At 42.1% G+C, this 14,622-nt stretch overlaps 1 protein-coding gene and 1 long non-coding RNA gene across 2 annotated transcripts in view; both read left to right on the top strand.

The window, feature by feature from the left end:
* The window catches only part of LOC142388677 (uncharacterized), a 255,826-nt gene that overhangs the window by 12,292 nt on the left and 228,912 nt on the right, over window positions 1–14,622 (top strand). The gene's annotated exons all lie outside the window — the stretch shown is intronic.
* Window positions 8,478–13,216, top strand: LOC142388958 (uncharacterized). Its single transcript, XM_075474514.1, has 6 exons — window positions 8,478–8,669; window positions 9,341–9,534; window positions 10,329–11,339; window positions 11,445–11,603; window positions 12,099–12,194; window positions 12,583–13,216. The coding sequence occupies exons 2-6, from the start codon at window positions 9,532–9,534 to the stop codon at window positions 12,892–12,894; spliced, it is 1,581 nt and encodes a 526-aa protein (XP_075330629.1). The 5' UTR covers window positions 8,478–8,669; window positions 9,341–9,531; the 3' UTR covers window positions 12,895–13,216.

The raw sequence follows: 14,622 nt of genomic DNA on the forward strand, positions 1-14,622 counted from the left end.
CATCCTTGGTGTCGCTCCTGATCCAGGGCTTGTTGTTTGGGAAGCAGCGCACGGTGTTGATAGGGAGCACCGTGTCCCTGCAGAAGTTCATGTAGTCCATAATGCAGTGTGTGACCCCCATGATGTCCTCACTGTTTGGCTGCTGTAGTACCCTCCAATCAATGGGCTCAAAGCAGTCCCTCAGAGCCTCCTCTGCCTCAGGAGACCACTTCCTGAAGGAGCGGGTGGTTGTGGGTTGGCTCTTGATCTTTGGCTTGTACAGTGGCTGTAGGAACACCAGGTTGTGATCGGACTTTCCCAGTGGGGGGAGGGGGGTGGCTGAGTAGGCCTCCTTAGAGTTGGCATATAGGAGGTCTATCGTCCTGTTCAGCCTGGTGGGGCATTCAACAAACTGGTGGAAATCCTGAAGTGTATTGTCCAGTGTAACGTGGTTGAACTCTCCAGAGACAAGAATCCAGGCCTCAGGGTGCTGGCTTTGCAGCCTCGACACGACGGAGTGAATGACATCACACGCCGTGTCTGCGTGAGCTCGCCGAGGAACCTAAACAACAATGGCGATGGCGTTGGAGAACTCCTGCGGCATGTAATACGGCTGGAGACTCACCGCCAGCAGTTAGTGTCCTGCGAGCAGAACGTCTCCTTCACAGTCACATGGCCAGGTTACACCATCTGATGTTTACAGTCCCGGTCCGCTCTAACCAGATGGAAACCGGGCAGCTTCCACTACGTTGCCGGTCAGCCATGTTTCAGTGAAACACAGCAGGCTGCACTCCTGTAGGTCCTATCATTTCTTACCAGGGCGGCCAGCTCGTCGAGCTTGTTTGACATAGATTTCACATTCCCCATAATCACAGAGGGAACTGCCAGCTTATACCTCCACTGTCCCGTTCGCCCTTTAGCCTTTAGCCTACCCCCGGCTTGGCAGCCTCGGTACTTCTGACGCAGCTCCTCAGGTATGGGGTGAACAGAGCCGGCACTCGAGCCGCTTCTTTCTTGAATAAACAAGGTTTTTGCTGCTATTTTCTCGTTGAAAGTACTGCATATCCATGGGATATACATTAACAGGCAACTCACAAGAGTTGACTCACAACAGCGTAAAGTGTTGTTAAAACACTCAGACGCGGACAGAGCTACTGGATTGGCCGTGGCTCTCGTCAGCGCCGACGCTTCCGATTCAGGAGAAAAGAGGGGAAGAGGGGAAAGGCAGGGCTCCGTCTGGCTGCTTCTCTGCATCTGAATTCACTCTGACTTACTCCAAACCCCAAAAATCTTGGAGTGCCTCTAATTTCATCATTGTTTCACAAAAACAGAAATGTATCAGCTTGTTACATAAAAGAAGGCTTTTGTTTCGTGAGCTCATGCTCCTCTCATATTGTGAACATGAATGGTTTTATGTTAGATATTCATTTCTGTGGAAACCTGAAGTAGTTTTGACTTAAAAGTAGCCCATGTGATCCTGATCTAACTATTTTCAAATAGAATTCTAATTTTGATCAAATTAATACATTATTGTGCTGTATTTTCTATATATTATAGACTATTAGAAGTACTGCAGATGGTGCTCAGTAGGATGAAAATTTGAACTCTGGACAGGAGGTGCAGCATTGTCGACGCACACAGCGGTCTTGCAGATTGGAGATAAGAACATATGGTGTGTTGACAGTGTTGGCGGTGGTCTTCCCTTCACAGTCTTCTCCTTATGCTTTTTACTTTGTTAGAGAGTACATCAAGTGTCCTCGCTTGCAACCACATTTCAGCTGAGGCCTCATGCTGAAAGATAAAGACAAACAGCATTTATTGCTTACGTTTCAACACCATGTACACCCTGAACTTTTTTGATCACATCTGCTTACTTTGCCACATTTGTAATTTGCAAGATTTCCTGATCTCCTTTTAGCTTCTTGAAAAGAATATTGGGATTTGGCCTTGTTGACCCCGCTGATCATCACCCAACACCTTTTACAACAACTGAATATCTTATTTGTTCCTTTTGTTTCACGGTTTCTGATTTTGCACACACTGTAACAGTAAACCAGGTTAAATTGGCTGGTCAGTTTTTTCTAGGTGTGGCTGCAACTCCACATGGTGCATGCTGACTGTTGCTTTCTTTTGGTTCATGTGCTCCAAGCCCCCCAGCCATGACTTTCACCTCTGTCTCCCACTACACAGTAAACAAAGACTATTGAAAGCTATTTGCATTAATAAAACAATTTTTTTTTAAAAATGTTGTAAGGCCAAGTATATATATACAGTGCCTTGCGAAAGTATTCGGCCCCCTTGAACTTTTCCACCTTTTGCCACATTTCAGGCTTTAAACATAAAGATATAAAATTTTAATTTTTTGTGAACAATCAACAACAAGTGGGACACAATCGTGAAGTGGAATGAAATTTATTGGATGTGTCAAACTTTTTTAACAAATAAAAAACTGAAAAGTGGGGCGTGCAATATTATTCGGCCCCCTTGCGTTGATACTTTGTAGCTCCGCCTTTTGCTGCAATTACAGCTGCAAGTTGCTTGGGGTATGTCTCTATCAGTTTTGCACATCAAAGACTGAAATTCTTGCCCATTCTTCCTGCTGTACAGCTGGAGCTCAGTGAGGTTGGATGGAGAGCGTTTGTGAACAGCAGTCTTCAGCTCTTTCCACAGATTCTGGATTGGATTCAGGTCTGGACTTTGACTTGGCCATTCCAACACCTGGATACGTTTATTTGGGAACCATTTCATTGTAGATTTGGCTTTATGAGGAAAAGCCGGCCCAAACCATGATGCTGCCACCACCATGTTTGACAGTGGGGATGCTGTGTTCAGGGTGATGAGCTGTGTTGCTTTTACGTCAAACATATCGTTTTGCATTGAGGCCAAACAGTTGGATTTTGGTTTCATCTGACCAGAGCACCTTCTTCCACATGTTTGGTGTGTCTCCCAGGTGGCTTGTGGCAAACTTTAAACCAGACGTTTTATGGATATCTTTGAGAAATGGCTTTCTTCTTTCCACTCTTCCATAAAGGCCAGATTTGTGCAGTGTACGACTGATTGTTGTCCGATGGACAGACTCTCCCACCTCAGCTGTAGATCTCTGCTGTTCATCCAGAGTGATCATGGGCCTCTGGGCTGCATCTCTGATCAGTCTTCTCCTTGTTCCAGATGAAAGTTTAGAGGGACGGCCGGGTCTTGGTAGATTGCAGTGGTCTGATACTCCTTCCATTTCAATATGATTGCTTGCACAGTGCTCCTTGGGATGTTTAAAGCTTGGGAAATCTTTTTGTATCCAAATCCGGCTTTAAACTTCTCCACAACAGTATCTGGGACCTGCCTGGTGTGTTCCTTGGTCTTCATGATGCTCTCTGCGCTTTGAACAGAACCCTGAGACCATCACAGAGCAGGTGCATTTATACGGAGACTTGATTACACACAGGTGGATTCTGTTTATCATCATCATCAGTCATTTGGGACAACATTGGATCATTCAGAGATCCTCACTGAACTTCTGGAGTGAGTTTGCTGCACTGAAAGTAAAGGGGCCGAATAATACTGCACGCCCCACTTTTCAGTTTTTATATTTGTTAAAAAAGTTTGACACATCCAATAAATTTCATTCCACTTCACGATTGTGTCCCACTTGTTGTTGATTCTTCACAAAAAATTAAAATTTTATATCTTTATGTTTGAAGCCTGAAATGTGGCAAAAGGTTGAAAAGTTCAAGGGGGCCGAATACTTTCGCAAGGCACTGTATATATATATTTAGATCTGTTACAGTATTGATAGCATGGACTTTGGATATATGATGTATCATCATATAAATGGATATTTGTTTCTGTGAATAAATTTCAGTTACATTCTTCTAAATTCGAATTCTTACTCAAGCACAGGTTTCATCATTAGGCCACAAGTGGACAATTTTAGACTGATCATGGAACCAATGTGCAGGAGCAGAACATTAAACATTCTTTAAAAAAGAAGTTTCCACTCATCTATGCTTTGCTGTGGTCATGTACTTTTTCTCCATTTATTAGTTCAAACATATTATTAAAGAGAGAAGTACAAGGAAGGGAAAAAATGCTGGTAAAGCAACAGAGAATGTTGACCAGCATAAAGCTTTAGGTTTTTTTCTACTTATTGTATTCATTGGATCTAGAAATGTTGATGGGACACATTTAAAGCCAAAAAGTATGCCAGACTTTGTGGATATTTGATTTCACTGCTTCAGTTTCAAGAAATTATTTTAGCTATTTCCTCTCTGAGTGAACCTCAGAGACCCCTCAGGCACCTGCTTATTTGACCATGATGAGTTCAATTTTTCTTCTCTGACTGAGCAGTGAATTGATAAAGTGCACTAAACTGCACCATTTGACTCAACTCACAAGCTTGTGTTTCTCTGTCTTTGCTGCCTGTTCAGTTAAGTCTATTCATGTGCTAATAAAGGTCAGAAGATGAGGGGGTTCTCACGTTCAATGTGAAACTTGGCCCTTTGTGTAGCTGTAGCTCAAGCTGCTATGACGGAGGCCAGAGGTGAAATTAAATTCAGCTAAAATTTTTCAGTGAAACTGGCCTTGGGCTGGACTGTGCAAGGCAGGACTGGTCGTATTGTACGGTGTAAGCCACAGCTCTGCGAAATAATAAATTAATCTTGTAAGGTCAGATTCAAATGAATAGATAAATAAAAATGATACTTTATATATATGTATATATATATATATATATATGTGTATATATATATATATATATATATATATACAGTATATACATACATACATATTAGTATGTTTTGATGTGTACATGTATACAGTATATATATGTACACACAAGTATAATCAACATGATGTTTGATTCTTTTGATATCACAATTATCTTCAATACCAGTGTAATATACTGTGTACTCGTCATCATAAGATTTATGTTGTGTTTATGTAGAGTATACACATAGTCTGTCATTTTCTTGTATGAACACATAAAAACACTGCAACTCACGAATATCTCTCACTCAGTTGGAGGCTCGACTTTTTTCAGTCACGTGATTATGATGAAGCGCAAAGGCGGCGCGAGTTCAGATAGAGGGCAGGAAGTAAAAGTGGAGAATACGTCTATGGAGAAAACCGTTGGAGAGACTCCAACAATTATACAACAAAAAAACAACAAATGTATTTGACTTGACCCATATCTCATGAAGATGAGTAACTTTTCGACAGAACCTAAAGATTTGCCGTCAATCGAGGCTGTTGACGTCACAAACTATCTGGGCCTTCAGACATCCTACCACACCAAACAGCAGATGAAAGCATAGAAAAGTCTGAAGGCATATACTTTTTTCAGGGATGCAAACAGAAGTATGGTCAAAAACGAGTGAGGTTATCGAAGTCCACGCCCCCGCAGGAAATATTATAATTACATTTTGCCACCACCTCTGCCATCCAGGGCTCACCCTATTCACACAAAAATGTTCTTTATATGAAAATACACTGTCCCAGTTCCTTGGAAATTCTTAAAAGTAAAGAATACTGAGACAACGCTGGAAAATTAAACATAAATTTTATTCAAAAATAGAACTCATTAGACTATTGTACCAGTCCCTTCAGTGCAGTACATTTCTTCTTGCTCTCTACTTCTTCTTCTTCTTTGCAATTGCCAGTGTCTCCAGTGCCTTGCGTCTTGCTGCATTTTTCTGCTTTGCGACATGTCTCAGCCATGCCTGCTTTTCTTCTGCTTGAGCAGTGGTCTTGGCCCTCTCAGCACTTCCACAGGAAGCTCTACTGCCATAGTCTGCCTGTCTCTTCTTCTTTTCCTCAATTCTTTTCCCTCTGAGGGATTTATCCTTCTTCGCTGCAGCCCTGATGTTGCGGCAGACAGTTTTATCCACTGGCCCAATAGTTCACTTCACTCTGCCCCCTTTCTCACAGAACAGAACAAAGAAAGAACGGAATTCAGTGGACGTTATGGACACAGCTAGACGACTTGGATTTTGCAGACGATCTGGCCCTACTCTCACATAGACACCACCAAATGCAAGAAAAAACAAATATACTGGCAGAGAATTCCTCACAAGTAGGACTCTCCATTCACAAGGGAAAAACACGATTCATGAGGATTAATAGCACCAGCACAGAGCCAATCCTTCTAGGGGACGACACGTTGCAAGAAGTAGAGTCCTTCACCTACTTGGGGAGTATCATCAGCAACCAGGGTGGTACGGATGCAGATGTGAAAGCTAGGATAGGCAAGGCTAGAACAGCATTCCTACTTCTAAAGAACATCTGGCGCTCTAGAGAGATACAACAACACACAAAAATAAGAATATTCAACTCCAATGTAAAATCAGTCCTGCTTTACGGGGCAGAGACATGGAGAACAATAAAGACCACCACAAATAAAGTGCAAACCTTCATCAATAAATGCCTCAGAAGAATCCTGAACATATACTGGCCAGACAAAATCAGCAATAAAGACCTATGGACAAAGACCAAACAACTACCAGCAGCAGACGAAATTGGGCGAAGAAGGTGGAGATGGATTGGACATACACTACGCAAACCAGCGTCAAACACCACCAGACAGGCTCTGACTTGGAACCCTCAAGGGAAGAGAAACAGAGGTCGGCCCAAAAACACCTGGCGGAGGGATCTCCAGGCAGACACCAAGAGGCTGGGAGGCACCTGGTCGCAGATAGAAAAGAACGCCAGTGACCGAAAACTCTGGAGGACCCTTGTCGACGGCCTATACCCTGGAAAGGGTGTCAGGCATAAGTGAAGTGAGTGCCCCCTTTCTCAATGCGCCCCAAAATAACATTCTTCTGCACGAAAACGTACAGTTAAAATGTATCAACAGTAGTGCGGTCTGTCTGTTAGGATAAGCCCACACATCAGTTTCTCGCCCTTATGTGGTAGGTGTCATTGAAAATAAGTCAGTTTGTAACTTGTCACTTCGGGTTGCATTTGCGTTAGCATTAGCTGTCTCTGCTCCTCCCGACCGCTGACGTAGTTTTAAAATCCACTTTTTTCGGTGTTGTTCTGTGAGCTTTTTACATTTCTCACCTTTGTGAATGACAATCTTCGATACTCTATAAAAACCCTTTTCCTTTATTCGGTTAGAACGATTAGAGCAACCGTAAACCACACAAAACAGGCAGATCCTCAGTTCATTTCCTGCCCTCCATCTGAACTTCCCGCTTTCGCGATGAAGCAATGTGACGTCAGGCCGACTTTACGCAGGGAACAGGGCATGTGCCTCGTGAGAGCATTCTCAAAGGTGAGACTTGTCTGAGGAAACTGTCCTCTTTTCATATCGACAGAACAATGCTAACCATGTTTTATCTCTGCTTCATTGAATCTGTTATATCCTTTAGCCTGGTGTCTTGGTTCAGCAACCTTTCCCTAAAAAATAAGAACTCTCTGAACCAAAGGTGGGGCAGTAAGCTGATTGGAGAGCCACAGCTGAACCCAGAATCCTACATATTAAGCAGCTACAGAGGCTAGCTGGGTCTATTTTAGAAGATGGCTCCCACCCACTACATGGTGAATTTCAGCCTCTCCCATCAGGCCGCAGGTATAAAACAAAGAGATATTCCCTCAGCCATCAAAACCTTAAATGGTAATTAGGCTGTTGTTGGACTACACACCAACTTTTAACTTACTGACTGTACAGCCTCCTTAATCTAATCTATTTATTTATTCTGATCTGTTTTTGTATCTGCCATGATGGCTTTTATTCTGTATAGTATCTTCTGTCTTTTGATACTAATACCCTTTTGTGTACTTTTTATCCATGTTTCCATGTCTGGAGCACTGTTGTCACTGTTATGTTCACGGTCTCTGTCGTTGTCCTAAATGTTGTCTGTGTGTGTTTAAGCAGCCAACTCTATTAACTGCAACCAAATCTACCTTCGGGTAGGAATAAAGTTACCTAACCTAACCTAATACATCAAAAGCTTTGTGGTTGATATGATTTGAAAACAGAGCTGCAAGTTGAGAACATGCGACTGCAGCGCAGCTCAAACTGTGGCTGAGGCGCAGCAGATGTGTGAGACCTAAGATGAACATCCAGCACACATCATGGACAAGCCGCATGATACCGGCTTCAGTTGTGCAGTTAGAAGTTTAGCTTTAGTTGCATTAAGAAAACCCAGCTTGACAGAAATATTTTGCCTTAAAATGTAAGAATCATTTCTAGTGTGCAGTATGCAAACATTTGCAAGGAGTTGATCAAATACACCAGAGGCATTCATTAATGGGTCATAGAATCACTCCTTTACACTTCTTGGGTCTGAAAAACATAGGGAAGAAACTGTAAAATTCTGACGATAGTGTTACTTGCGGACTGCTCGTTAACCCTGAGAACCCACACTGTAAAAAACAGAATTACGCGTTGTTCAAGTAATTGCATGTTCACAATTGAATGGATAAGGAAATATGAATAATTATTAACGAACAGAAAAATCCTCATCAAACTGATAGGGCGCACCTCAGTGATGTGCAAATATACAATAGTGAATAATCTGAATTGAAAATACATAATCGCCACAGGTGTTTATTCGGCGCATGCGCTTACTGGCCAAGACACGGGGTTTCCCACCTTTCCTCTCGAAATTGGAAGGGCTGACTGAGCAACGTGTTTCTCTCTCCGGTTGAAATTTTTTCCACTTGACATGCAGCCAGGATGGCCAAACTTTGAAAAGGTACGTTACCAGGCTGTAAGTACAATATTGTGTCCTACTCAAGACATAATTTAAAATGTCTGTGTGCGTTTTTATGAATTACGAGATTTCGATACACACCATGTGCTAGTTTTGACCCAGTGTTTGATATTAAGCTAGCTCATGTGGCAATCACGTTAGCTAAATTTCGAGTGAAGTCCTGCAGGGATGTTCGACCATGATGTCTGTGTGTTTATCCCATTTACAAACCGGCAGTGTATCTTTGGTACACTATATGGCCCTCTTATTTTACCAGCGCGGTATTTCTGATTTCAGTGCGCACATTGACCATGCGTTGTGCAATGTTTGCTAGCTGATCGCACTAGTCTAGTGACACGCTGCCTGTTCACCAGGGACTAGCCATATCATTTACTGGTAAAGCTAACATTAAACGACTCAAAGTCGTTCATGTTGTCATGGTCTATGTTTTGATGTTGCTGTTTAGCTGTTATATGGATAGTAGTGTACGTCTGTAAGGCCGTATTGCCCACGTTTGTGATGACATCTAACTTGTGCACATCAAATGTGCTAGCTATTAAATAGTAACCTTAAATGTAATGCAATGTTATTTTGGTATGCTACGTGGTTCCTAGCACAAGGGTTTTTCTTATGGATACTAAACTTATTTGGAATACTCTGATTATATGTTTCAGATATAACAAATCTCCCATGTTCTGCAAGTACTGCGGTTTCTCTGCAGACCAAGACAGTCTTGTCAGACACCAGCAGCTTCATCACAGGAGACCCCACCATTGGCCGTGTGTGCACTCCAACTGTCCTTTGGCAGCTTACCTTGTTGGGGGAAGGCTCTGGGTGACGCTGAGGACACATTGTTAGACGAATCATGGTGAGTCTTACAACGTTATTCCAAAACTAGTCTCATAAATTCCAATTCCATGAATGTGTTTGTATTGTGTATAATGTATTACACTGCCTCAAAGTAAAGGGAACACCTAAGCAATGAAATGCAACTCCCAGTCAATCATACTTCTGTGATACCAGCCTGTCCAGTTACGAAGCAACATGCATTGTGAATCCATTTTGCTTACTGTTGTGCGAATGTAACAAGCAATGGCTAGAAAGTAGAGGTAATAGTCAAAATACGCCCCAAAACCAGTTATTCATCAGATGGTGTCACAGACCATTTTTCTTTTTTCATCCTTTCTGGCAGAGTTTTTGGTCATATCTGCATTTTGACAGTGTCCCACACCTGGAGGTACCATGAGGCGGTGTCTATCTCACTCAATTTGCTCAGTGAGTGCCACTCATCCGAGATGAGTAGGACTACCTGAGCAAATTCAATGGGTGACAGACACCGCCTCGTGGTTACTAAAGGGGTGTGAAACTGTCAAAATTCACATGTGACCAAAAACTCGGCAAGAATTGATGGAAAAAAAAGAGAAATGGTCTGTGACTCCACCTGACGAATAACTATATTTTGGCCGTATTTTAGTTATTAACAGTAATTTCTACCCATTGCTTGTTAAATATGACAAAGTAGGCAAAATGGCTTCACAATGAGTTGCTTTGTAACTGGACAGGCTATCACAGAAATATGAGTGACTTGGGAGTTGCTTTGGTGTGCCCTTTATTTTTTCGAGCAGTATATTTTCCTGATCCTGAATGTTTCCTGTTTCATAGGTACTGTTGCTCATAGTCATAATATCCGCTGATCAAGCAAGACGTGTCCAAATTGAAGAATTGCCAGAGTCTGTGGATGCGCTTGTGGATTTCATAAAAGAAAAACTACAACTTCAGGGGGATTTCCAATTGCAGTTTGAGGACCCTGAATTCCAAAATGCCCGCTGCGATTTGTCAGATATATCAGAACTTCCAGCTGAACGTGCAGTTCTACACATTAAGTGGAAAGGGCATTCAGCTTATGAAGATCCCTTGGAGCGATCACAGTCCCTTGGATCCATCTCGTCACTCGACACTGCAAGCTTAAGCTCCTCCAAAGGAATCTCACCTGCCACTTCACCCAGCCCCTCGCCCACCACCTCAGGAAATTTGCGCAGTGCGTCAGAGTGGCCCTGTCCATTCCTTATCCCCGCTCTGTCCCTTGATGTTGAGCTGAAGTTAAGAAAAGGCAATGAGGCATATGAGAAGACCAAGAAAAGCATTGATGTTACAAGAGACAAAAAGACAGACATTCTTGACAAACTTGCCCATGCTGCTTTTGCTATAAAAGCGTATCCTCAGCCTCATGAAGTTGAATCGATTGCAGTTGCTTTGATTACCAAATATCCGTGCCTCAGAGATGTTGATGGCAATGGTTATGATGGATGGCTTGGCAGTATCAGGAACAAGTTCAACAACTTCAGAGCAAAGCTGCGACTGGCTGGTTGCAGTGACATTTCCCTTAATAGCAAAAGAAAGACAGATGGAGAGACTGGACCATACACACTGAAGAAGGCCAAACGTGGTGAGATTAACCATTTTCCTGAACATCCAAATCAGCAGGATGATGCCTCACTTGAACAGCAAAGAAAGCTCTTGGTGGAAGCATCAAAGAAAGCCAAAATCGATCAGAAATTCATAAGGGAAACAATGGAAATGACCTTTTCCCTGAGGAGAAGAGAGCTTGTTGATGACCAGCCGATGGTGACTGAAGTGCAGGACAGATGGCCTGCTTTATTTTTCAAAGAGCAGGTAAGAATTTACAAATTTGGTACTACTGTAGACGTCTGTATCCTGAGAACCCCTCCATTGTTTGACTTGTACCTTTTTGTGTATGTTGCTTTGTGTATTTGACAGATTGATGCTGAGTTTTTTCGCATCACAAACAAGATGCTGTTGACGACATTCAGAGCTGTAGTGGAGGAATACACTCCCAAACTACTTCGTCTGTACCGTGCCCGAAAAGCAGCCTTTGGAAAGGCTATGGAGGATGTCATGGCGAAGCTTGATGATGAGGTATGTTGTGGTTGAAATACTTACCTTTTGGAAGACTGCTCAAACCAGGTTTAAAAAAAAAACCAACAAAACAAATAAACAATGTACATATCTTGCACTGCTTCAAAAACCTAAAAGGAACAGCAAAGCAAGTCAGTCAGCTTACTTCTATGATATCAGCATGTCCAGCTAGAAAGCAACACTCGTTGTGAAATCGGTTTTGCCAACTGTCCAGTCGGAAGGCAAAATAAATTCACAATGAGTGTTGCATCCTAACTGAACAGGCTGATATCATAGATTGACATGATCATGATTCACTTGGAGTTGTTTTGCTTTCTTTTAGCTGTCCCATTTATGTGTTTGTTTCTGGAACAGTGTAGTTGCTGGGGAAAAACCTTTAATTTATGGGAGTAAAAAGAAAATGAGTATAAAGATTTTTACTATAAGGAAGTGTATGACCTCAACTATTGTGACCTAACTAACCATGTTGTTTTTTTTTCTGCTTTTTTGGCATAGACCTCTGACATCCTCTGGCACCGCAAAGACGCTGCTCTTCGAGGACTTCCAGTATTTCTCCGTGATGAACCTAAGGAACTCTTCAGAGAATGCCTTGTAAGTAGTCATTAACATCAAACAGGAACTACATTTTTTTTTCAAAGAAATCGTATAACGGCTCACAATACCTTTTATTTCTCATATACACATATACTGTGTACACTATACGCATGCACACTCAGACTGAAAGTATGCCGACATATATGTAGGACAGTAATAGATTACAACAGAGAATAAAAATGGCGTATTAGTGTAAGAGGAGGTAATGAATAGAAGAGGGGGTGGGGTTAATTGCACCTGTGGCGCCTCCCTGAGGGCAACAGTTCAAACATCTCAGTGATGAGGGAGCTGTCATTGATAAGCTGTTTTGTCATGAGTAGATGGTACAGGAGAGGGCAGAACACATTACAAAGTCAATGTGAGTGTAAAATCCTTTTTTCCTCAGGAGACCGATGTAGATGATGTGGCTCTCCAGGGCGTGGCTGTGGGAATTCTTTATGTTCGTGAAGACTGTGGTCCAGGGACATCTACGCGAGTGCAAAACATTGCAGTCCTCCTCGAAGAGAGAGTGGTTTTGCAAGATCTCCCAGATACTCCAACTGCTCTGGCATACCTTTTTGGCCTCCTTTATGCCCTGAATATCTCCTACCCGAAGGCTCTGAAGTATACTTTCGAAACTTTGCAAAATATCTTCATGGAAATCGGTCCAAAATGCACACAGCGTGTGCGATCTCTGAAGAACAAACTTGCATTGTAAGAGTGAATACGACGTTGTATTTTAAAAAGCGTACTGGTTACATCAAGTTCCCCTTGATGGCCCATGTTCTTACGGTGTTGGAGTACGGCTATGTTTTAGAGAAAAATGCGGATGGCATTTTATTTCAATGTTGGCGTAGTTATTGCACTTTGCACTTTGCACTTTATACGGCAGTATAGTTGCCCATCATTGGCTTTATTTTACATTGATTTTTTTACTTACCAGACATGTTGAACCTTATAGCATTTAGGTTGTGCAGGCCCATGTTCTGAATCAGCCAGTGTGCATTAAAGGGGAACTCCGGGGCATTTGAAGCGCAATCCCATTGCTAGAGGTTGTCAAATACTGACAGTAGGACACAGACTGGTGCAAATCGGCGCTCCCTGTGCGGCGAATGCGCTGTTTGCGCAGCCTGTCGTGCTAGCCAACTACGTGGTGGCCAAGGGGCAAGTGCTAAACCTTCCACGTAAAACAACATCTTGCACACTGCAGAAACGTCACACCACTTTATAAACCATCCGACAAAGTCACAAGCCTTACCATCAAAACCATATGCATGGTTCTCACATTACTGGTATGGGGACGTTACAAAACAACTTTATAAACAGCATGTCACTTACCGGTTGTTGGTACGCGCGCGCATGTGAAAGCCCAAAAGAGTCGATGGACGATAATCCCATATACAAAGCAGTTATCTTCTCTAGAAAAACTGCGTTCAAGTATTTAAAACATTACAACAATACATGCCCAGTAATATTGTTTTAATGTTTTAAATACTTGAACGCAGTTTTTCTAGAGAAGATAATTGTTTTGTATATGGGATTATTCTCCATCGACTCTTTTGGGCTTTCACATGCGCGCGCCTACAACCAGCCGGTGAGTTACATGCTGTTTATAAAGTTGTTTGGTAACGTCCCCATGCCAGTAATGTGAGAACCATGCATATGGTTTTGATGGTAAGGCTTGTGACTTTATTGTCGGATGGTTTATAAAGTGGTGTGACGTTTCTGCAGTGTGCAAGTTGTTGTTTTACGTGGAAGGGTTAGCTCTTGCCCCTTAGCCACCATGTATTAGCCTCGCATGACAGGGTGTGCGAACAGCGCGATCTCCACACAGGGAGCGCAGATTTGCACCTGTCTGTGTCCTACTGTCAGTATTTGACAACCTCTAGCAATGGAAACACGCTTCAAATGCCCCGGAGTTCCCCTTTAAGGCTGTGTAGGTACAAATACTTGATTTTGTTAAAAAAATACTTATGGAAATAAAGTTTTTTACAAAGTGTGAAGTTTGTTGTACATTATTGAAGTTTTGTAATTGTGTAGAACAGTGACAAAAGGAATGTATACTTTATTGATAAATTGTGATGACCTCAATTGCCTTTTTTTAGTAAAGTGAATTGTCACTGTTCAGCAAAAAGAAAAATCCTTGTTGGTAGAATAAGGAATTTAAAATTGACTTAATTAAGAATTCTTAATAAAGATTACAGTGTTATCATAGTTAAGATTATGATGGGAACATTGTTGGCAAAACATACAATTCTGAATGCAGACGGTTGCCTGTAAATTTCAAATATTCTCAACTATTCTTTTTTTACGGTGCAGTGAGCTGCATTACATGTCATTATGGAACAATTATACTGTGCATTTAATCATTGTACATTTTTTCAAGACCGCAAATGCTTTGAAAAATGCTTTGTGGCCTGGTATTGGCCTGTTGGCTGGGTGACCT

This window comes from Odontesthes bonariensis, chromosome 9 (assembly GCF_027942865.1).
Source record: "Odontesthes bonariensis isolate fOdoBon6 chromosome 9, fOdoBon6.hap1, whole genome shotgun sequence".
NCBI lineage: Eukaryota > Metazoa > Chordata > Actinopteri > Atheriniformes > Atherinopsidae > Odontesthes > Odontesthes bonariensis.

What these genes read in the sequence shown, in the direction of transcription:
- LOC142388958 (XM_075474514.1), top strand. An exon ending in TGGCGAAGCTTGATGATGAG is followed by an intron (nt 11,604 to 12,098) that starts GTATGTTGTGGT and finishes TTTTTGGCATAG; the next exon opens with ACCTCTGACATCCTCTGGCA. An exon ending in AACTCTTCAGAGAATGCCTT is followed by an intron (nt 12,195 to 12,582) that starts GTAAGTAGTCAT and finishes TTTTTTCCTCAG; the next exon opens with GAGACCGATGTAGATGATGT.